The sequence below is a fragment of the Tachypleus tridentatus genome, chromosome 2 (assembly GCF_004210375.1).
Source record: "Tachypleus tridentatus isolate NWPU-2018 chromosome 2, ASM421037v1, whole genome shotgun sequence".
Classification (NCBI taxonomy): domain Eukaryota; kingdom Metazoa; phylum Arthropoda; class Merostomata; order Xiphosura; family Limulidae; genus Tachypleus; species Tachypleus tridentatus.
In genome coordinates this window covers 70,949,909-70,974,402 of record NC_134826.1, presented here as the reverse complement: position 1 = coordinate 70,974,402, position 24,494 = coordinate 70,949,909, and the positions used below count along the sequence as shown (strand labels likewise).

Sequence of the window (24,494 nt, the reverse complement as noted above, 5' to 3'; positions counted from 1 at the left end):
TTTGTATGTATATATATATGTACATAACGAGTTACGGGACAGCTGGAATTTGCATATCTATCATGTCCAGCGTGAACTGGTTAGTCTCCTACTGAGAATGCTGTTTAATTTAATCATCTTAAGGCGGCTGGTTGAACCGCTACTATAGCTGGATAGATATATAGATACTGGCTGACAAATACAATGATGGTGTCCTAATTTCGTCGCACACAAGACTAGTTACCTACCTACATATAGTGTCACTGTAATACCGCATTCCTTCTATATGAATTCACAGGACCACTGAGCAACATGAAAATGGTGCATTCTGAACTCATGTAAACATGTTCCACCATACCCAAGTCAATGTTATTCTGTCGATACTATCACGTTTGACTACTTTATTATCACCTGCGAGGTGGTGTTTAGGCAGGTGTTACTTTGAACAACAAAAATAAATATAATTACAACCGCGTTAGGTAAAACTTAAAATAAGTAGAGTTTATAACATATCGATAACACAAGTTTTATTAATTCCATACAACGCTTGTTTTTCCAGTAGTTTTATGATTCCTATCTATTAAGGAAAAAAAGTAAAAGAAAACGGAAGAAATTACTGATGACGAGAAAACCAACTTGATGCAAAACAGATAAAATGTCAGAATATATCGAATGAATACTATCGAAAACACTTTTCTTGTACAAATGTCAAACATCGTAAATAAACAAGTTCTTGTTGACAAAGGAATGTTGTGACTTCCATAGAAGTTAGTAAATGTGGTGCATGAGTAACGCTGAAATAATTTATCAATAATTCGACTTCTTTTCTACAGGTAATCATTTGGGTAAAAAAAATAGGTTAGAAAGTGTGAATAGCCTGTTTGGTAGGTTTTGGGTAAATAAATTGTTCATTGGGTTTATGGTAAATAAAATGATTGGTAGGTTTAGGGTAACTAAATTATTTAGTTGGTTTAGGGTTAATAAACTGTTTGATAGGTCTGTGGTAAATAAATTGTTTAATGGGTTTAGGATAAATAAACTGATTGGTAAGTTTAGGGTAAATAAATTATTTATTGGGTTTAAGGTAAATAAGCTGTTTAGTAGGTTTAGGGTAGGTAAAATAAAAACAAATTATTGATCTTTACTATTTGTTGCAACAAAGAACAACAAACAAACACTTAATATGATCCAGGATATCGGGGGACACAAAAAAAATTGAGAGGTGCAGGAAAATGTCAGTGGGGATTGAAGCGTTTGCTGCACTGTCCAGGTATTTGGTGTTTATAAGTTAGGGGTGAAGGGGGTAATGTTCTGGACGTTCGTGTTGAAAGGTTTCTTTGAAAACTATCGAAATATTTGTACCACATATCGCTTAACAACAGGCTATCTGTGGTATACCCACAGCTAGTGTCGAAACGCGTTTATTAGCAATATAAACCAGCGAACTTACCGCTGAGTCAGCGAGGAAATCCTCAAAGAATAAACAAGTCTGTAGTTGTTGTTGTTTTGCATTAAGCACAATGCTATACAATGGGCGATCTGTGCTCTGCCCACCACGGGTATCGAAACCCGGACTTTAGCGTTGTAACTCCGCATACATGCCGCTGAGCCACTGGGGGGCAATAAGTTAGTAAATTAAGGGTTAAAGAATAAGATTTGGTTTGCTTTAAATTTCGCGCAAAGCTGAACGTGGGCTATCTGCGTTAGCCGTCCCTAATTTAGCAGCGTCAGACTAGAGGGAATGCAGCAATCATCACGACCAACGAACACTGGGATTGTTCGTAACATTATAACGCCCCCATAGATCAGAGAGCTAATATGTTTGATGGAACGAGGATTAGAACCCGCGACCCGTAGATTGCGAGTCGAGCACCTCAACCACCTGGACATCAGTAAGATAAGTCACACTTAAGTTTTCTAACACTTCTTCGCTACCAAATAGCACAAAAATGTCACGTATTTATTGTTTTGTTGTTAACTGAAACTTTATAAATACACTCATAAGTACATGAAAGGCTTTCGAGAACTGAAATAATGCAAATGATTAGTAAGAGAAAGAAAATAATGAACAATTCCAAGGTCATCCTTCAAATTTAATGTTCGATTCAGCAAATTTAATTTAAACAACGCAATCGTTTTATGTTCTTTAAACTTATTACGCGATAAAACTTGACCTATCCCATTGAGGGACCACATTTATTCTGGACTAAGGTTTATTAAAAACTTTGGAATATCGGTATTCAAACTTACCCTGTTTATCTACCAGTTTTATATTGAATTATCAACCATTTTCAAGGACCTGGAAAGATTTGGGTGTTTAGTTTTATTTTTCTAACAGGGTGGTTAGCCTTTGGAATAGGTTACCTTCAGATGTTGTAAAGGAAGTAAATTTGAATAAGTTTAAGAAAAAAAAACTTGATAAGTACATGAACGATGAGTGTTGGTTTTAAGTCTTATCCACTGATGAAGGGCCCAGAAGGATGAGAATGTTTAATTTAAAATTAACCCTGTGTCTTACCACCGAAAATAATGAAAAGCGTTAAAATATTGATTACCCTTATTGATAGTTTATTGGTGTTCCAGGAAACATTCATAAACAGCTTATGATATTGTTCAAACCTGGTTTAGTGAACCTACCTAGGATATCTATATTATACAGGCCTGGATTGGTGAACTTATCTAATAATATCTACATTATTTAGGCTTGGTTTAGTGAACCTATCTAATGATATCTACATTATTTAGGCCTGGTTTAATGCACCTATCTAATGATATCTATATAATTCAGACCTAGTTTAGTGCACCTATCTAATGATATCTATATACTTCAGGCCTGGTTTAATGCACCTATCTAATGATATCTATATTATTCAGGCCTGGTTTAATGCACCTATCTAAGCATATCTATATTATTCAGGCCTGGTTTAGTGCATCTGTTTAATATTCTTATGAATCACGATATTGAGCAAAAAACCTCATCGGCACAGAATATGACAATAATCTATATGGAATATTATTACATTTTCATCTATGAGTTCTCTCAGAAGTTCTTAGAGTTTGTTGTGTAAGAAGAAAACATGAAGGAAATATGACAAATGTAACGGTCTTTCTCAACATTCCACCAGTTGGCACTAATATACACTAAACACAGGCTACACTGTGGGCTATCTGTGTTGTTCCCCCCCCCCTTAGATATCGAAACCCGATTTATTAGTGTTTTAAATCTGCTATAATTAATAAGTTAAAGTTAATATGTATCTAAGGTTCACAAATAACTTCAGAAGTCTTGTTAATTATATACACAAATTGACCAGTAATTTTATACAGTGTGAACAGGGGGCGCAATGAATTTCCCTGTGTTGTCAGTAAAGAACGTGATAATAAATTAATCCTGTGTCTCTTAGCTGTTTACATGGTTGTGACATAAAATTTCTATTCAAGGTTACTTACTGATTTGTTTGTTCGTTTTGAATTTCGCGCAAGGCTACACGATGATTATCTGCGCTAGCCCGCCCTAATTTAGCAGTGTAAGATTGTATGGAAGGCAGCTAGTCATCACCACCCACCGCCAACTCTTGGGCTACTCTTTTACCAATGAATAGTGGGATTGACCGTAACATTATAATGCTTCCACGGCTGAAAGGACGAGCATGTTTGGTGCGACGGGGATTCGAACCCGCGACTCTCGGATTACGAGTCGAACGCCTTAACCCACCTCGCCATGCTTGGCCGTGATTCCTTATTCAACGACATCACCCTTATAAGTATATATTCATGTGGTTCGTTGACACTGTTTTTTTTCTTCTCTTTTTTTTTTTGTACGTGTGTGCGTTTTCTTATAGCAAAGCCGCATTGAGCTACCTGCTGAGTCCACCGAGGGCAATCGAACCCTTCATTTTAACGTTGTAAATTCATAGACTTACCGCTGTACTCTCTCACTTTTTGTCCATTTCGATACTTTTCACTTTTTTGGCATTTGATTATTTCTGTGATTGAAGTTGGTTATAACTTCAATAAGTATAACTTATTACACATCTGTCCTCGGTTGTTCAGTTTTGTTTAGTCTTTGGCTTGCCTGGCAAGTGAACTGTTAGGAGGTTTCTTACAAACAACACTCGTCATTCTAGCATTCTTCATACTGATACCTAACTAATTATTTACTGATTGTGGGTTAATAGATATTCGCTATATTTAACTACTAACTAATATGGGTTTTTTTCACTTTCTTCAAATTTCTCAAAATAAGAGGGGATCAACGAGTTTTTTTTTTTTTTTTTATCCTTTGATCTTTGTCCTGTGTTCAGCTGAAACACGACAAAACAGCGACAGAGTTGGTGGTTCCATCAACCTTTAACAGCCCAGTGGGCGTACCCAGGGTAAACCGATATAGCCTATTACAGAAACACAATGGCGTGTAAAGGATTAGGCCTATCGAACACCGGGAGGCATTTGGTTGGGTTATTGTTTTTGGTAAAGCCCTTGGTATATTCACAATAGTAAAAGAGAGAGGTGAAAAAAGGAGATAAATACATAGGTAAACTTAAGCATAGCTGGAGGCCACAACGTTCAGCCCCTGACAAGCCCCGTTGGCGGGCAAATTAAGGCTGCAATCAGCAAACAGTACATTCAAGCTCGATCCTAGTTGCCCCTGTCGCCTCTGAAATTGACAAAAACAAACACTAACGACCCTTCCAGCACTTAAGAGACTTACAAGTAATACACCTCATTTACGCATGCGCGATGATGAACTAGAATTACCCGAATATAGTACTCGCAAGACGGACACACACACACACACGTACTTACATACAGTTGTTGCGGCACGAACTAAAAGGTGAGTTCCAGAACCACTTCAGCCTCTCCGAGAGGGATCTACTTAACTGGCGGCTTCAAAGCCGCACTTGACAAACAGGCAGAACCTCGTGCAATTTAGCTTGTCAATAGGCTAGTTAGGCTACTTAACGGACAGAGAGTTCGACCTTGAACAAAAGAGGGAAGCGAGACCGGTGGAGCTGTACTTACAAAGCCGTGTTTGTCCGAGATGTTGTTGGTGAGTTTCAGCTTGTGGAAGGACACCACTTTCTGCATCCACTGTTCCCCAGTGTTGGGCGAGTCCGGGTGGATGTACATCCGTTTGGGCATTTCCGGGTCAGCCTTACCGGCCACCATCCAACGACTGTTGTGGAACTTGTACCTGGAATCATCAGCTGCGACAATGTCCATCAACATGATGTACTTAGCTTTCTTGTCCATTCCGGACACTTGGACTTTAAAGGCAGGAAACATCCTCCTGGATGACATACAAGAAATAACAAAACCAAAATTAATGACAAAACTTTTAAAGCTTAATTATCCAGTTTGTGACCTTGGCTATTTTGTACTTTTTAACTCATCTCAGATCATGCATGATATTGGCAATACATTTAAGATGTTCCGAAAAGTCACACGTTATATAACTATCGCTTCGATTAATGGTATAAAATAAAACAACAATTGATCACCTCAAATATTTAGTGGCACATTTAAGTGAGTTTACTTCGTATCTTATTTAAATACATGGTTTCTTTTCCTTTCACCCCTGTGACTTAATGAACAAAAATGCCGGTTCCCGAGATTATATTTTCCACGCTTGTTGGGGCAGCAATATGCTTGAAGACTTATAGTTATACAATTTGGAGTTAGATTCATTCTTAGAGAAGACATAGAAAAGACGGCCCACTTAAAAACTTATTAAAAATTCTCAAATCAATACACATGTAAATATTTATGTAAATGCAAAATGTCAGAGAAGCGGGTAGAAAACTAAAACTATAAACGAAAACAATGATTTCATGTAGTGCGTTAGTGACAAAATAGCTACGAAAGACAGTTAATATTAGATACTGGTCTAGCGTTAAGAAGCGAATGTTTGGCCAGCTGTCGACATTTCTCGGAATTTTAAGAGTCGTTTTTTTCGATGTGACAACAAGACTTGGCGATGACAAGAGTGTCTTGTTTAATGTGACAACATGACTTGGAAGATGACAAAAGTGGCTTGTTCGATGTGACAACATGACTTGTAGGATGATAAGATTGGCTTGTTCAACATAATAACAAGACATGGAGAATGAGTGGCTTATTCAGTGTGTGACAACAAGACTTGTGGATGACAAGGGTGGTTTGTTCGATGTGGCAACATGACTTGTAGGATGATAAGAGTGTCTTGTTTAATGTGACCACAAGACTTGTAAGATGATAAAATTGGCTTATCCAGTGTGTGACAACAAGACTTGTGGATGGCAAGAGTAGTTTGTTTAATGTGACCACAAGACTTGTAAGATGATAAAATTGGCTTATTCAGTGTGTGACAACAAGACTTGTTGATGATAAAATTGGCTTATCCAGTGTGTGACAACAAGACTTGTAAGATGATAAAATTGGCTTATTCAGTGTGTGACAACAAGACTTGTGGATGACAAGAGTGGTTTGTTTGATGTGACAACATGGCTTGTAGGATGATAACATTGGCTTATCCAGTGTGTGACAACAAGACTTGTGGATGACTAGAGTGGTTTGTTTAATGTGACCACAAGACTTGTAGGATGATAAGATTGGCTTATCCAGTGTGTGACAACAAGACTTGTGGATGACTAGAGTGGTTTGTTTGATGTGACAACATGGCTTGCAGGATGATAAGAGTGGTTTGTTCAATATGATAACCAGACCTGAGAATTTCATGACTTTACATTAAAACCTCGCTATCAATTCAACCAATAGTTTGTTCGTTGTTAAATAAAAACCTATACGATTCGTTACTTGTGATATAACTACCATGAATATAAAAACCAGATGTTTAGCGTTATAAGTCTTCAGAACTATCGCTGAGGGTTAAGCAGCTTATAGTAAGTCATTACATTTCTTCATACATCCGTTAACAAAATTAAATAAAAATTTGTCTAAATATTTAATAACAATTTAATGAGGCCGAACTACTTTTTGTTTCTCTAAATGTATGACATATAGTAAATCACAGAGTAAATTAACCGAAATGACAACCTATTGGTTCTCCCAGTGGCTAAAACATTTCGATAACCCGTAGTTAGCGCAGCACAGTTAACCCATTTTGTGGCTTCCTGCTAAACAACAACCACAGAGAGACAACCACGTTGAAATTCCAATGTTAGGAAATGCGAGACAACTTTGTTAAGTAGTAACAAAGTAATGGTTGTATTCTTTATTTATTTACACGTCCTGGAGTTTTTTGTTTTAACACATTCAATCATTTTATTCTTTACTATAACTTACCTACACGCTTTAAAACTATATTAATAGTCACTTTATTATTTTCTATACCTTATTTACACGTTCCGAAGCCGTCTTAATAGACGTTTTAAGCTTACGTTCTGAAACTGTTAGGGTAATAAATAGCAAAAATAGTAATAATAGAAATTGATGTAGGATGTTGTGTGTATTGCTTAAATGGCGTTTCCTTTTTAGCTGCAACATTAGATGGATGTCGAGCAAAATAAATTTGCCTATAATAGCTATAAATATTAGTCAACATAAGGTACAGATGCAATACAGGTTGAACTGCTTATGTCCGTGACATAGAACCCACGACTACGAAAAGGTTTAGAAAATAATTCGGAAAGCGGCAAAAATAGAATAAGTAAAAAAACGACACCCTCAAGCATGCGCTAACTTTGCGCGAATCCAGTTGTTAATCTTGCTTCACACGTGCAATTCGCACGCAATCAAGTTAGATTGGTAGAAATAAGTATGTCATATTACTAAAATGATGCATCTAACCTTCCATCATAACTACATATGTGACGGTTTCGTGGTGTGTTATTTTAGTAATGTGACATATAGTAATATAGATGCAAGCCACGTGCAAAGTGTCAAATTTCTGGTTCCAACTGTTTTCAAATTTAAACACAGCATCTCAGAGTATCGAGATGCAATTTATTTTTTATTTTATTTTATTTTATTAGTGATACTGAGAACCATTGTTTCTTTGGAAGTACAACGTACTAAAATCGTCTTTTCTTTGTAAAGTCAATATACATTAAATCTGGTTACTCATACACGTCAATATGGAAATATGTTTTTAACTACTCGTTGTATGAAAGTAACGTTTCTTTCATTAATTTTCAATCATATTAATGATGAATATAAAACTATTTAACAGTCCTAATTCACGATCAGGGCCTATGTTTTTCTTTAATGTAACCCATGTTTAATTTATTACAGTTCGATATTTTTCTTTTTATACTTGAAGATTTAAATTATTAGAATCTGAACACAGTGAATGGTTGTCAATATTGTTATATCTGACGGGTAACAATACTTCAGAGATGCTCAAAAAAAGCAAGAGTTAAATTTGTATGAACCAATAATTTGTTTTACAAGATGATACATGACATAAGGCTGTGCAAGGCCTAGGACTCCGCCAGATTCTTTAAGAATCACCGCCAGAGGGATGAATAGTTTGTTTTTGAATTTCGCGCAAAGCTGCAAGAGGTCTATTTGCGCTAGCCATCTCTACTTCAGCAGTGTAAGACTAGATAGAAGGCAGCTAGTCATCACCAACCACCACCATCTCTTGAGCTATTCTTTTACCAACGATTAATGGGATTAACCCTCACTTAATAACGCTTCCACGGTTGAAAGGACGAACATATTTAGTGGATGGAGATTGGAACCTGCGGCGCTCAGATTGTGAGTCAAACATCCTAACCACTTGTCCATGCTAGGCCTTTAGAGTTTAAATAACGTTTATCAATAAGAAGGATAAAAATGAATCATTAATCAAAAAAGAAAAATAATGTGTTACTTTTTCAGGAGGGAAAGTAATGAGTCGCTATTTAGGGAAAGAAAATAACATAATTTGTAGTTACAACTTGAATGACTCCTTATGCAATAACGGTGTGTGTTAGCCACTGCCGGCTAGCTGCCTTCCTTATAGAATCTAGAACAAAGCAGAGCAGAAATCGTGACAGGTATTTCGGTTTAGGATTTAATTGGCCCGCCCCTAGCAGAGCTCTGGGCCAGAATTAACCGGAGGGTGCTCAAATTTATTTTCTCTTCACCTCACTCGTGATTGGATATTGGGTTAAGTCACGTGAAAAAAACTGTGTGTGTGTGTATATACATATATAAATACACATGCACATTACTTATACATGCATTCACAAACAAATTCTGGTTATGATCCGTAAACGAACAAGAAGCGGAAAAAACACTGACTACAGGTACCAGCTAGCGACTATATGGGACTTACGGTCCTTCAGGGCGGCGTGGGATCCGCAGATCCTAAGCCAAAAATTTGGTGGGGGGGAAAAACGGGGAAACCCCGAGAAAACCCATTTTCACTCTCGTACGCGATCTATCCGAGAAAATGCACGAACTTTGTACTTGAAATGAAAATGAAGAATGTTAGTGGTTAGTACATTAGATACTACAAATATAGTAAAGAGACTGATATGTGCGCCACGTGTTGGGTGTTTCTGTTAACGTTTAGAATTCTTTCGTTAGTATGTTCCTTGTGCTGGCTGTTTGATAATGTCTTTCGGCTAAATTCCGGATGCTTTCACTAAGTTTAGGTAATGTCTGTAGTGAATCTAAGTTGTTTAGGTAATGTCCGTAGTGAATCTAAGTAGTTTTAGTAAACGATGTCTTCCTTCTTGTCTATCACTTTAAAGTTATAAACTATTGGTACAAGCAGCCCTCGTGTAGCGTTCCGTGAAATTCAACAAACCAATCTACAGTTTAAAGATGGACACGGCTGTGAAACAAGTTATAACGGATAACACATCTCATATGGAAACGACTGTTAAAATTGCTAAACGCTGGAAATTTTTATTGTATGGAGTTTCGGGAAGTCTGACGAGGAAAACGTTTATGGTAAAGTTTCAACAGAAAGTGGACATTACCATTTACCCAATATTTCAGAGCATATCGTTTTGAGTAGGCCGCCTTCAGGTATTTCACTTTATACTGTAGGTGTGGTATATGCCAGATACGTTATTGTATTACTATAAATTCGTGTCTTAATACAACAGATAAAACTCTCGTGTACCTATCTAACTATCTTGTTCGTGCAAGTCGAAATGTTGTTCTGTACTTTATTTTAATTAAAGTTTTAATACCCGTACCAGCCGTCTTTAGAATACATTGTAACTATCCAGTTAGCATTAATTTGTCTGTCTTATCTATAATTATTGTGGCATAACTACAATAGCTGTTCATCACTGAATAAGAAATACAAATATAGTGGTTACAACACTGAACGAGGTATGTCACTACAACAGTTACAACATTGAACGAGGTATATCGCTACAACAGTTACAACATTGAACGAGGTATATCGCTACAACAGTTACAACATTGAACGAGGTATATCGCTACAATAGCTACAACATTGAACGAGATATATCACTACAATGCCAGTACCAGTTTCAAAACATTGTTACAAGATAGGACTAGCCCTCTCGTGTCAGTGCCAGTTTGAATCCGCTGTGGTATAGGATAGGCCTAGCCATATTTTGCAGTATTGATTTATAATTTTTTGTGTTAGAAGCTCGAGTTGTATATAACTTTCTGATATGTGTACGATACGCTAAAAAACAATGTTACACTTTTTAAACATTCCCGTTTCATAGCAACTTCATCATAAACCCGGTGGTTTAGAAACACATAATTCCTCCAGTTACAGGTCCGAGCAAAAGAATAACGTATGAAGAAATACGTATGAATAATTTATATACTATCGTAACTTTAGAGGGCGCCCCTTTATTCCACGTTTCTAAAAAGCATGGTTCCATACAAAACTCCAGTGCCTCAGCGACTAGACTAAGGGTTCATAATGACAAATAATACACACAGTGAGCACAACACGGAGAGCCAGTTAGTTATGCTTACTAACAAACTTAAAAAGAGGTGTCAGGTATGGAAGTATCACTTGGAAATTTAGAACTTACTAAAGTATTAATATAAGAGTGAATAATCTACTTTCTACTAATGACACATTCAGCATTAATAAATTTAAAAAAATTAACGTAATTTAAGATAAAGAAATCAAACCTCAATTGAATTCTGGCTTTCAGGGTATGAGGTCCCGCTGCACGAGCCGGTTACATGCACCGCTCGAGATCCTGACCAGGCAGAGAACGAATCTGTGCCCACTTCTACTCTGCACCACCATAAACACTTGGGTCGCGTAACGTCCTGGGCTGCACGAGGTGATTATAGTTAACCAGATTTGTAGAAATGTTTTGGGTATGGGCTTGACTACTACTTCGGTGACCAACTCGTGTTTATTAACAAAAACAACTAATTAGAGAATTGCTCTGGATTCAGAGAACCAGTTCCTCGTTCAAGAAGGAAACTGCCGTCTCTCATTGCAGAATGTAACGTATTACACCAAGTTTTGTACGTACGTCTTCCATGAATTACGCTAAAGAATAGCATACGTTTCCTAGAGTAAACTGCGATAACGCAGAATGTTTTTTTCATCAAAATAAAGCGAGTCAATACAGAATAAAGCGTGTTATCAAGGGTACTGCGTCTCAGAATGGAATAAAGCGTGTTATCAAGGGTACTGCGTCTCAGAATGGAATAAAGCGTGTTATCAAGAGTAATGCGTTTCAGAATGAAATAAAGCGTGTTATCAAGGGTACTGCGTCTCAGAATGGAATAAAGCGTGTTATTAAGGGTAATGCGTCTCAGAACAGAATAAAGCGTGTTTTCAAAGGTAATGCGTCTCAGAACAGAATAAAGCGCGTTATCAAGGGTACTGCGTTTCAGAAGGTAATGCGTATCAAGAACAGAAGAAATAAAGCGTGTTATCAAGGGTACTGCGTCTGAGAACAGAATAAAGCGTGTTATCAAGGTAATGCGTCTCAGAATGAAATAAAGCGTGTTATTAAGGGTAATGCGTCTCAGAACAGAATAAAGCGTGTTTTCAAAGGTAATGCGTCTCAGAACAGAATAAAGCGTGTTATCAAGGGTACTGCGTCTGAGAATGGAATAAAGCGTGTTATCAAGAGTAATGCGTCTCAGAATGAAATAAAGCGTGTTATCAAAAGCGTCTCAGAATGGAATAAAGCGTGTTATCAAGAGTAATGCGTCTCAGAATGGAATAAAGCGTGTTATCAAGAGTAATGCGTCTCAGAATGAAATAAAGCGTGTTATCAAGGGTAATGCGTCTCAGAATGGAATAAAGCGTGTTATCAAGAGTAATGCGTCTCAGAATAGAACAAGTTATTAAGGATAAATATCTAACAGAGAATAAACAGTGTTATCAAGAGTAGAGTGTGTCAACACAGAATAAAACGTGTCAACATAGACTAAAGCGTGTGAACATAGAACCACGTCCGCAATTAATTAACAGGTATCATCAGCCAGTTTTAAAAAATTATTTTATCGTATTGCTCAAGTGAAGTACATAGCTATCACAAAGTCGACATGAAACTGTATGCTGTATTTATACTAAGAGAAATATTTATTATGATACAATACTGCGCTGATGTATTATCTGATAGATATGGTTATTAAATCTGCCATTTCTTTAGTCTGTCGGCATTAAAACGTGGCATAGGTGAGGTGAGAAAGGCCATAGCCGACCACTTTTCGATTTCCATTATGTTAACCGAGTAATTAGCTGCGCATGCTCGCGAAGGGCCAATATGCTGCTTAAAGTTGTTTGAAAGTGATGGAAAGTCTTGTGTGTATTATTTTTAGTTTTATATGTCGTTGATTTTAGCCGCGGCACAACGGCTAGTAGAATGGCTCCGAATTGTTTTGTGTGTTTTCAAGTACGAACTTTTCGCTCATAGCTCTGTGATCTCTTGGCCGATTTGAGATCTAATTACAATTTCGAACTCAGAAGCTCAAACCCTTTCGATTGATATTTATGTATTACACCATGCCCCCAGTTCTGCCTAGAAACATTTCAGCTGTTGAGGGGGGGGGGGGCTGGTAGAAATCGTGATGGTTATTTAATCGAATTGGGTATATCTGCGTTCCACGCTTGGTATTGCTGGGGCAAAAAATACAGCAAATAAAAAGGAGAAAATATATTATATTAATTTGCTTTAATCTTGGCTAAAAGAATTTCAAGTGCCGCGGCTATTACGGGTTCCCTCTCCTTTCTTCTTCTTCTTGTTGTTGTCTTTGTTCGTTATGTCATTATTCTGTTTCACGAATCTCGTGTCTTTTATAAGTAAAATAGCGAACAACCCGTCAAAAATGAAGGGTCAAGTACTACCACCCCTACCCCATAGTGCACCCTAACCATATGTTTCACAGCTAACTGAAATAAATACATTTTGCGAAATAAATCTTGACCAATAAAGAGGCAAAAAATTAAAGTCGAGCCAGTCAAACATCGGTAAATTTCTTTGTGAGCCAATCAAAACTAAGATCATTCATGAACTGAATTCGTGGAATAATTATTGGTAGAAAACAGTTAGATACAACTAAGTATATACGAAAACCAGTGTCTCTTGGTAACACTACGTTCCAACAATGGTCTTTATGTGATGTTGTTAGTCCAAGTACTGAAAGTTTAAAAGGAAATGTGTAGAAAACAAAACTGTAACTGTATTTTCTATGTAACGACACCTGTGATTGATCGAAACAGGGTTCAATTAGGTTAACTTATGATACAAGAAAAATAATATTTCTATGTAACAACATCTGTGATTTGTCGAAGTAATGTCTATTCATGTTAACCTTCAGAGCATTAGACTTGCATATGTTTTAAAATAATTATTTTTACCATTTTTTGCAGAATTACTGGTACATTTGTGAAGTTTAGTTTCATAAGTACTTGATGTCAATTTCCCTCGCATTTTTAACAGTTTCGGTTTAACACGCACACTCTACGTGAGGTCAGAATATTTATAGTATGAAATCTGTTTCCCAGGCAATATTATGTACAGTAGAAGATACTTAAACGTTTAGAAAGATAGTAAGAATAAGCCTTAATGATTGAATATGAATGACCTTACGTTTAACATCCGTGTAATTCATGAACAGTATAAAATACATACTTTAATATACTGTTGAAATTATTATTAATTTATACGTTCATTAATCTTTAACGTGTTTATCAGAGTTTAGTATTATGCGTTTAACATGCTTATTAGTGTTGAGCATAATGTATTTAGTTTATCAAGTGTTGTATATAACAAGTTTTGTGTGTTGTGTGTAATCAGTTTTAGTTCGTTTTGTTTTGAATTTCGCGAAAAGCTACTCAAGGGCTATCTGCGCTATCCGTCCCTAATTTAGTAATGTAAGACTAGAGGGAAGGCAGCTAGGCATCACCACCCACCGCCAATTCTTGGGCTATTCTTTTACCAATGAATAGTGGGATTGACGGTCACGTTATAACGCTCTCACGGCTGAAATGACGAGCATGTTTGGTGTGACGAAGATTACGAGTCGAGTGCATTAACCACCTGACCATGCTGGGCATAATAAATTTATATGTTCGTGTGTTGTGTATAATAGGTTTTTTGTGTTAGTGTTTTACGTATAACGTGTCATTGTTGAGTATCATGTGTATTATGAATTAATCATTCTTGTGGTTGGTCATATGTTTCTATGATTAGTTATGCAACAAGATTTCCTCTGATGTATCATATTATTGACCACCTGACTCGATATAACACCGCAGAAACACACTTGCCTATGTAAACTTACAAACCCACACCTAACTCTGTAGGCATATAGAACTACACTTAACCGTGGAGGCTTACACAATTATACTTAAATGCACAGGCTTACAAAAACACTTAACTGTGTAAGCTTAAAGAACCACAGCTGAACGTTTTATGGAATTAGCTGATCTCACAATTTAACAATGGCTTTCTGAAAGTATAGACAGTGTTACTCTTTTTAACGAATTATATCTCCTTTTCATACATGCTCGACAAGAACTGCTGTTAAACCCTAAATTGGATGTAATTTTTAAAATACTTCGTAACCCTAAACTGGACATAATTTTAAAAATATTTACTAACCCTAAACTGGATGTAGTTTTTAAAATACTTACTAACCCTAAACTAGATATAATTTTAAATATTTACTAACCCTAAAGTAAATAATGTTTCCAACACTTGTTGATCTTCAATTAAATATAACTTAATACTTCTTAACACTATATTAAGAGTAACTCTACGTACAAAAATACGTGACATAAGAATATCTCCTCTATAAACCTCTATATCCAAATCTGTCTTGTCATAAAACTAAAATCAAAGCTCTGATTGTAATATATAATTGTCTTACGAACAGTGTGTTTAAAAATGGATCATAAAGGTGCAAATGTCAGCGTGGATTAGATTTTGTTTAAACAAACCGAAACATTGGATTCAGAGCAGCTCAGCTCAGAAAAGTTGCAATAAAAATGTAATAAATTATGTAAAAAAAAATCTTTTTTTTACTATGTTCCCAAGTACCAGAAAATCAGTGTAATAATTGAAATAAAAGCCATGATTAATACAAGGACAAAAGTATCAACACTAATACGTCCGAAGTTTCAGAGATATATAGAACATCATTTGATAATTACAGTTTACCGAGAATGAAAGTACTGTCAAAACTTAAAGCTTTGAGGATCTATTATACGAATGTTGTAATTAGAAGTACCACATACACAAAAATATAAAATTAAGAAAGAATATACGTGTAGTTGAGAGCCAAATTTAGTGTCATTGTGGAGTTGATTGAATGTTATTTCTTAAGCATGCACCAAAAACATTAATTCACACTTGTGCTAATGTATTAATGTGCCAATAGTATTAGTTCCATTACAAACTAATGTATTATTGTTTCAAGTGTATCATTTCCATTGAAGACTAATGTATTATTGTATCAACAGTATTAATTCTATTCAACACTGATGTATTATTGACAAAAAGTATTAATTCTATTCAACACTGACGTATTATTGTACCAACGGCATTACTTCTATTCAACATGACGTATTATTGTACCAACAGCATTAATTCTATTCAACATTGACGTATTATTGTACCAACAGTATTAATTCTATTCAACACTGATGTATTACTGTACCAACAGTATTAATTCTATTCAACACTGATGTATTACTGTACCAACAGTATTAATTCTATTCAACACTGATGTATTACTGTACCAACAGTATTAATTCTATTGAACACTGATGTATTACTGTACCAACAGTATTAATTCTATTTAAATGATAAACAATGTTCCACCAATGATGTTTATTCCATTTTTTAAGACTAATTGTAAAATATTACACATTTAGGAAACAATAACGAGTTGTTCCGTTTTACCTGCCGGTCTTCGTTATGACCATCTCTGTGCCCAGCGAATGGAACTGTTCCCACAGTTCCTTTGATTCTAACGTAACCTTCGGGTCGTCTTGGACTCCATCTTCGTCTGTCTCCAAAGGCCGCATGGCCTGCAGTTGTCCGCCGTATGTTAGTAAGTCTTCGGCGGTAAAGTGAGCCGGACCTGACAGAGCTGATGGCAGTTTCGGGAAGGGGAGTGGTTGATAGGCTTGAGGAAAGGTGAGCGATAAATGCTGGGTCTGAGACAGCAACGAGTTAACACTAAAGTCAGACGGTCGAGCAGATGGTAAAAGGAATGGGTGAAAGGCCATTCCTTCTCCGGATCCCAAGTTTGAAGGTTCGAATCTCATGGAGTACAATACACGCGGCGTGGGAACAGCGAAAAGTCGTTTTATCGGCAAGGGACGATCACTCGCTAAAGCTATGAACCCAGTGGTAACACGGACACTCTTGGTGTGATATAGCTCTCCTCAAGCTGAGAGAATCTGCTAGAAACAGTGTGAAGTACAAGCAGTTTCACCACTCGTGTCGATTGTGGCCCCGATGATTGGCTATTTGTTTGGACGGAACCAATCAAACCGGTATATTCGGGTGTCGTTTACAGGTCGCTAGGATGAGCCGAGGAAACGGACAATGACCTATTACACCAATAAAAATGTCACAGCTAACCACAACACCGTTTTTCATTGTGTTGGGCGAGAAGAAGAAAAAATGCTTATCTGGTTTTAATTGATTTAGGTTTAAGAAACAAATTGATCTAACATTACGTTCTGTATTTTTATACTTTAGTTTTCGGAAAATATTTAGTTATGATACGCTAGAGTCTGTCTTACGCAACTGCGATATCTGGTAATTACGTAAAGTAACACCTGTTTTAACATGAATACCTGAGACACCGTATTTTGTCTAGACTCTAGAGGATCTAGTCACTACAGTCATCTGTCGAAACTAGTTTTTAAAACACTTGTAGATAAAGACAGTTCGAGAATTATAATCGGTTTTAGTAGTTGCTTCCTACCGTGGAGATTATATCTTCTATTGGCGCCGACGGTGTGACGTTTCACAATGGAACAATATTCTTCATTCTCACAAATTACACTCGGCCCTGTAAACGGTATAATAAAATGTAAGGTCTGCTGTGAATCGTCATCTCGAGGGCTAGTTAGCAGGTCCGTGCTAGTTTTCTCACCTTCCTGTTTAATTAAATAACTTTTTAACTTTATTTCACATATTTCGTAAACATACCTTAAAGTATTTATAAAGTTTGAGAGGATTTTAATGCGTAGATTTACTGTTAAAATTTCTTTTATGATATTCAAAAGAAACACGTAAAAAAGCCAACACATTTGTTGCCAGAGTTGTCACGAGAGGGGGTGGGATTAATAACAGACCCGCCTTATCGGGTGACGTATAGCACCTCCACTGTTTAGTTCGCACCCAACCGGAAGTTATCAAGTGCTCTGAGCTGTAGTAGTGACGTAAGAATCAGACGTGACAGCAGCACCGCCTTGCCAAACTGGTTATTGACGCCCAGGTAAACCATGTCCCTTCATTGGGGATTTGACGTGAAAATTACTCCAGCGATATAAGTCCTATCATTAGGTTGTAGTCGTTTGTTTTGTTTAGTAAATGTGTATAATTTTCTATCTGATGAACGACCCGTCAGCAATTCCAGGTGGTTAGCAGTGCTAGTAGAAGTACAGTTCCACCTCGCGGTATTAGCTGAACTCGAATAAACCGGTTGGATTAACTTGCAATCAATAGATCCTTCCTACCTAAGTGGACAGTCAAGTCGGGCACAAACGTAAATAGGCACGTTCTGACTGAGGGGAAAGCCTAATGCACGTTCACCTCGTCTCGTCAGTACAAACAACTTTCTGTAAAATCCAGAAAAATTAGGATCGGTTGATTTTGTATTTCACAAACTCCCACATTCTACACAGGCTTAGCACGGTATTCAAAATGAGTTGTTGTTGGTAGTACTATTGCAATACTAATGTGATAATATCGAAAGTGAGGAATATTTATGTGCATGAACATTGATTTATATTGTATGGCCATCTGGCGACTATTTTACAAACTATTATTTTTTATCAAATTAAGCAGGCGGTTTGTTATAACTCAAAGCTACACTATAGACTGGGTGCTCTATGTCCACCACGGGGATTCCAAAGTTGGACTTTACCGTTGTGAAGTCTACAGACTCACACGGGAATTATGCAGGCGAACGTAAAGCAGTATGTTTAGGAAAATACAATGTTTTTTGAAACAAATACGAATATAAAAGCATTCAATTACAAACTATTGCAATTCATAACTACCACAAATGTTTCTATTCAGAGAGATTTGCTTTTTTTTTCTACATTATTTCTTCACCTGCTTGATGTCGATTTGGAGTTTTTCCGTAAGTTTTTTTTTTTTCTGTTATTCTTTGAGTTGCATAGTTTCTTCGATTGGTTTTACGGATCAATTCTCTAGAGTGACTCAGACTGAAGGCTTACAACGCTAAAGTACAAGGTTTTCATCACCATGATAGGCAAAATAACTGTATCCTGTCACTGTTGATGTAACAACTATATCCTAGTTTCATTATTGAAGTAATAACGTATTCTATTGTCACTGTTGGTGTAATAACTGTATCCTGGTTTCATTGTTGATGTAACAACTGACTTCTTGTCATTATTGATGTAATAACTGTATCCTTGTTTCATTGTTGATGTAATAACTGTCTACTGTTGTCATTGTTCATGTAATAACTGAATCATGTTTTTATTGTTGATGTAATAACTGTATCCTATTGTCATTGTTGATGTAATAACTGTATCCTGTTTTTATTGTTGATGTAATAACTGTATCCTGTTGTCATTGTTCATGTAACAACTGTATCCTGTTGTCATTGTTCATGTAATAACTGAATCATGTTTTTATTGTTGATGTAATAAATGTATCCTATTGTCATTGTTGATGTAATAACTGTATCCTATTGTCATTGTTGATGTAATAACTGTATCCTGTTTTTATTGTTGATGTAATAACTGTATCCTGTTTTATTGTTGATGTAATAACTGTATCCTGTTGTCATTGTTCATGTAATAACTGTATCCTGTATCCTGTTGTCACTGTTCATGTAACAACTGTATCCTGTTGTCATTGTTCATGTATAACTGAATCATGTTTTTCATTGTTGATGTAATAAATGTATCCTATTGTCACTGTTCATGTAATAACTGAATCATGTTTTTATTGTTGATGTAATAACTGTATCCTGTTGTCATTGTCATGTAATAACTGAATCATGTTTTTATTGTTGATGTAATAACTGTATCCTATTGTCACTGTTCATGCAATAACTGAATCATGTTTTTATTGTTAATGTAATAACTGTATCCTATTGTAGCATACAATAATACTATAGTATAGGATATACACAGTTTTAATATTCTCTTATTTATACATATAATTATATCATAAACTTCATGAATAAATTATTTTTTCCATAGTTATTATTTTTTGTTTCAAATAATTTACAATAACCATTCTTATCATGTTGTATTCCAATTTAAAACAAAAAACAAAAATAGTGGTTTATTATAATTGTGTATTGGTGTAGATATAATGATTGTAAGTAAAAAAGTATATTGTTATACCATTATATAATAATTGTAAGTAAACATGTACATTGTTATATGATTATATAATAGCTGTAAGTAGACATGTATATTGTTATACCATTATATAATAATTGTAAGTAAACATGTACATTGTTATATGATTATATAATAGCTGTAAGTAGACATGTATATTGTTATACCATTATATAATAATTGTAAGTAAACATGTACATTGTTATATGATTATATAATAGCTGTAAGTAGACATGTATATTGTTATACCATTATATAATAATTGTAAGTAAACAATTATATTCTTATACTATTAAACAATAATTATAAGTAAACATATACATTGTTATACTAATGTATAATAATGGTAAGAAAACATGTACATTGTTATATGATTATATAATAGTTGTAAGTGAACGCGTATATTGTTATACGATTATATAATACGGTAGTTGTAAGTAAACAGGGATATTGTTATACCATTATATAATAATTTTAAGTAAACATGCATATTGTTATACTATTATATAATAATTGTAAGTAAACATGTATATTGTTACACCATAACAGGTTACAGATTCGCATAGAAATGTATGTGGTATGTCCGTGAACCTACAACACTTAAAACCGAGTTTCGATACCCTTGGTGGGCACGGAACAGATAGCCCATTTTGTAGCTTCTTGCTCAGTTACAAACGAATGAGCGACCAAGAATATAGGTTTCAAAGACATTTAAAATCAAGTTCTTTGGTTTAACTTGAAAAAATCGTTCGCTGTGATTTCGTTTTCAAACGCACAATGTGAACCTGATCCTTGCTTTTAACTAAATCTTTTCATTTCAACTACAAGTGTTATTAGACTTCTTGTCCAAACGTCCTGTTATTTTTTCTTTAACTGGGATGTGAGCGTATCAGAATGATGAAAAGAGGAACAAGAAGGAATTTGGCTTATTTGTAAAACTGTTTCTCTTGTCACGCTCTGTAAAACTGTTTCTCTTGTTACGCTCTGTAAAACTGTTTCTCTTGTCACGCTCTGTAAAAACTGTTTCTCTTGTCACGCTCTGTATAACTGTTTCTCTTGTCACGCTCTGTAAAACTGTTTGTCTTGTCACGCTCTCCTATGCTGCAGGAAAAACAGAGCTAGTTAACAATTTATTGTGTAGAAAAAAAACTCTTTTTCTAAAATAAAACCTGTTGTAACAAAGATCTCATTCACTTCTTTGTTTCTTTATTACTAATTATTATTTATGTTTAATTAATCCATCCTTCGTTGGTTGTTTCTCATAGGATCATCACCTGTCATTTCTTTAACTGTCGTTTGCATTGTTGATTTTGTTTAGTATAAAACTACATAAGGGATTGTTTGTGCTGTGTCCATTACGGATATCAAAACCCAGTCTTTATACTTACCATTGCGCTGTTGGGGTCTTATTCAAAGCGAAAAACTTCAGAATTGCATTCAAATAACCGGGAAAGAGAAATACATTGCTGAATGCTCGGAAGTGTGACACTGAAAACTGTAGTGCTCAGGACAGTGACGCTGAAAACAATTGGTTTTTCTGTAGCATCCACAGATTTGTTGTTTCTTTAAGATGAAAGAAAGAGACTATACACCAGAAAACATCTGTTTGTTTGTATGAAACTTTAGCTGTGCTGAAAAAAAAATACAATGAGGATAGCATTTAACCAGTCTGTTGCAATATATGTTTGTTAAGTTGTGATTTCTGTGTTAAGTGTATCAATATGCTCCTATAGACCACAAATATTTAAACGCATGTAAATTAGTAAAATATTTGCGTTTTCTGTGGTTTGGGTTTCCAAAGCACAGCAGGCACCTTAAGAAAATACACGTTAATCTGAGTCAAAAAGTTTTTCAAACTATGCTGAACGTTGTTCAGTTTTCGTATTTGAACTGCCTCGAGGATATGTTTTCAAGTCTGAAATTTTTTTGAAGATGCGTTTCATTATCGACAAGAAATAGAAAGAAAGTTTCAATTATTTAATTACTAAGTAACTGAGTCTTCAAACATATATTACTTTAAATTTAATATGTAATTTGAAAATAATTTTTCTTGTCATGCGAGACACGAAAATGATTTTTTTTTCGTTACAACTGCGTAAGTGTTCACTGTTGTATTCTACTTATTAACTGGACTTTTGTTACTGATATTATTGTTTTCTATTTACACTCTGTCTACCTGGTGGATTCGAGCTCCGGAGTGTAGTCTTATTAAATCCATAAACGTACCATAAGGGAAACGTTTCTAACTGATTCAGTACCTCTGGTGGCTAGAAACCTAGTTTCGATACCTGTGGTGGGCAGGACACAGACAGCTCTTTGTGTAGCTCTGTGCTTTATAACATGCAACAACAATTATTGTTTTATAAAGTAAATGAAGCGAATTCATAAAATTTACATATGAACAGAAATTTAATAAAAATCTTTAAAGAGTACATGTAATTTTGTAACACCAGAGGGCGCTTGCACAATAAATATTTTTATTTGTTTGTTTGTAGTTAAGTACAGAGCTACATAATGCGCTATCTCTGCTGTGTCTACCACTGGTATCGAAACTCGGTTTCTAGCGTTATAAGTTAATAGTGGAGAAGATCAGAAAGCAAAGAACAGGTCATTTTGTTAACAGTTTCAATATGATTTTAGACAGTAATTTCTGTTTTATCTAGTGATCGTTAATTTTTAACTTACAATGTTGATGTTAAAATCTCAAACAAACTTCATTCATGAATTCCAACTCTCATATGACACCTATGGAATTATGGGTTAAACAATATGTGGATTTTTCGTATAGTTTAAGCTCCCCAAGTGGCACAGCGATATGTCTGCAGGACTTATAACGCTTGAAACCGGGTTTCAAAACCTGAGGTGGGCAGACCACGGACTGCATATTGTGTAGTTTTGTGCTTAACTTGAAAGAAACAAACATATTAATTTCAACTCCCTGGTTGTTATATTGGAGCAGTTATCTTATTTTAAAGTTACGCAATGGGCTATCTTCACTCTGCCCGCCGAGGGAAATCAAACTCGGGACTTCAGTGTTGTAAATCCGTAAACTTACCGCTTGAGAATCAGGGAACCAACTCTCTGGATACTAGATTTTGCGTGTTAGTGTCAGAACGTAAACCATCAACCATGGAAAGAAATTTTCTAGATTAGATAATAAAAGCATGTGTGAAAAATTATTTATGGCGATGGCAGCGACCTCTAACAACTTTTGCGTGCTACGATTCCTCGTTCACCTCTCATGATTTAATGTTCAATAAACGCTACCTTTTTTTTCTGTGTCTTGTTCATTCTCTTGAGACGTTTGTTAGCTGTCCAACCGTTGATATATATCTATTTACTATTTTATACGCATAATGGTTTTGCTTAGCGAGGCGAACTAAAACGCTTGAGGGCGTTGAATAGGCTTTCGATGACAAATTACCGTGCCTTCCTATTATTATATAATGGTCAACTAGGCTACGCAAATAACCATATCGCTAATCCATTATTATAAATGGCATTCGAAGAAATAGGTAGACAAAGATGGGAAGCTCAGTGTTGCTCTAAACACGCCATTTTGAAATATTAGGAGTTCCTGGAAACAAAAACAACACTACTTTAATTAGAAACGTATTCGCTACTATTATCGCTCATCTTATGCAACAAGTGACATCAAATGATTAGAGGGTATTTGTAGACACAATATTTAATAATTTTCTCAACGTTCATAAACAGTGGTACTTTGGTTCTGTTTCGTATTTATAATGGGTATTTAAAATGTCCAACTATAAGGTAACTCGTTGGGAGATAATACGTAATACAGGAACTACAATAGTGTAATATCATACTTTCTTTTTTTGCTGTTATTTGTTTTGTATGAAATTTCGCGCAAAGCTACATGAAGGCTATTCGCGATAGCCGTCCATTATTTTAGCAGTGACATATCGAACAGACGGAAGGCAGCTATTCAAAACTATTCACGAGCAACTTTTGGGCTGTTCTTTTACTAATGAATAGTGGTACTAAGCCATGAGTTAGGCTTAAGGTTTGCGTTAATGTTTATACGAACTTTCCTTCTTTTTTTTTTTTTGCACACACACAAGATAATGTCGTTTTTAGGTAATATATAAGGTAAAAAGAGACATGGTTCGTAATAACACGAAGTGCGAAAACACTTTAAGAAGGCCATTAAGTCTCAGTTACAGTATCATTCGTGTGTAAGTTACACCTGACAACAAATAAAAATCACGTACTTATTGTACAGTACCGGTATTCACCGATAACAATACCATTCGTGTGTACGTTACACCTGAAAGCAAATGAAAATATCGTACTTATTGTATAGTGCCGGTAGTCACTGATAACAATACCATTCGTGTGTAATTTATACCTGACAGTTTCAGGTTCGTTGAAAGTCCCTTCTCTTGGTGAAAAAAGCTTCTACGTCACAAGTTTTAATTCTTCTTGAATCAAGCATTACAATCGACTGCTAGAGGACAGACCACAGTTCTCTGAACCGATATTAAAACGACGATATAAACTAGTAATAACTTATATGACG

At 35.6% G+C, this 24,494-nt stretch overlaps 1 protein-coding gene across 4 annotated transcripts in view; it reads right to left on the bottom strand.

Moving 5' to 3' along the window:
• The window catches only part of LOC143244182 (T-box transcription factor TBX3-like), a 51,311-nt gene extending 33,472 nt beyond the window's left edge, over window positions 1-17,839 (bottom strand). For 2 of the 4 annotated variants that reach the window (XR_013024939.1, XM_076488407.1), the window contains exons 1-2: window positions 16,290-17,837; window positions 5,002-5,269 (exon numbers count right to left, since the gene is read on the bottom strand). Coding sequence is in view for 3 of the 4 variants with exons in the window: in XM_076488407.1 (XP_076344522.1) it covers window positions 5,002-5,269; window positions 16,290-16,657 (636 nt within the window). In the remaining variant the exon portion in view is untranslated. Of the gene's footprint in view, window positions 1-5,001; window positions 5,270-11,043; window positions 11,173-16,289 lie in introns of those variants that run through there. The other 2 variants (XM_076488408.1, XM_076488409.1) reach the window with 2 other exon arrangements.
• Between the last annotated feature and the right edge of the window lie 6,655 nt (window positions 17,840-24,494).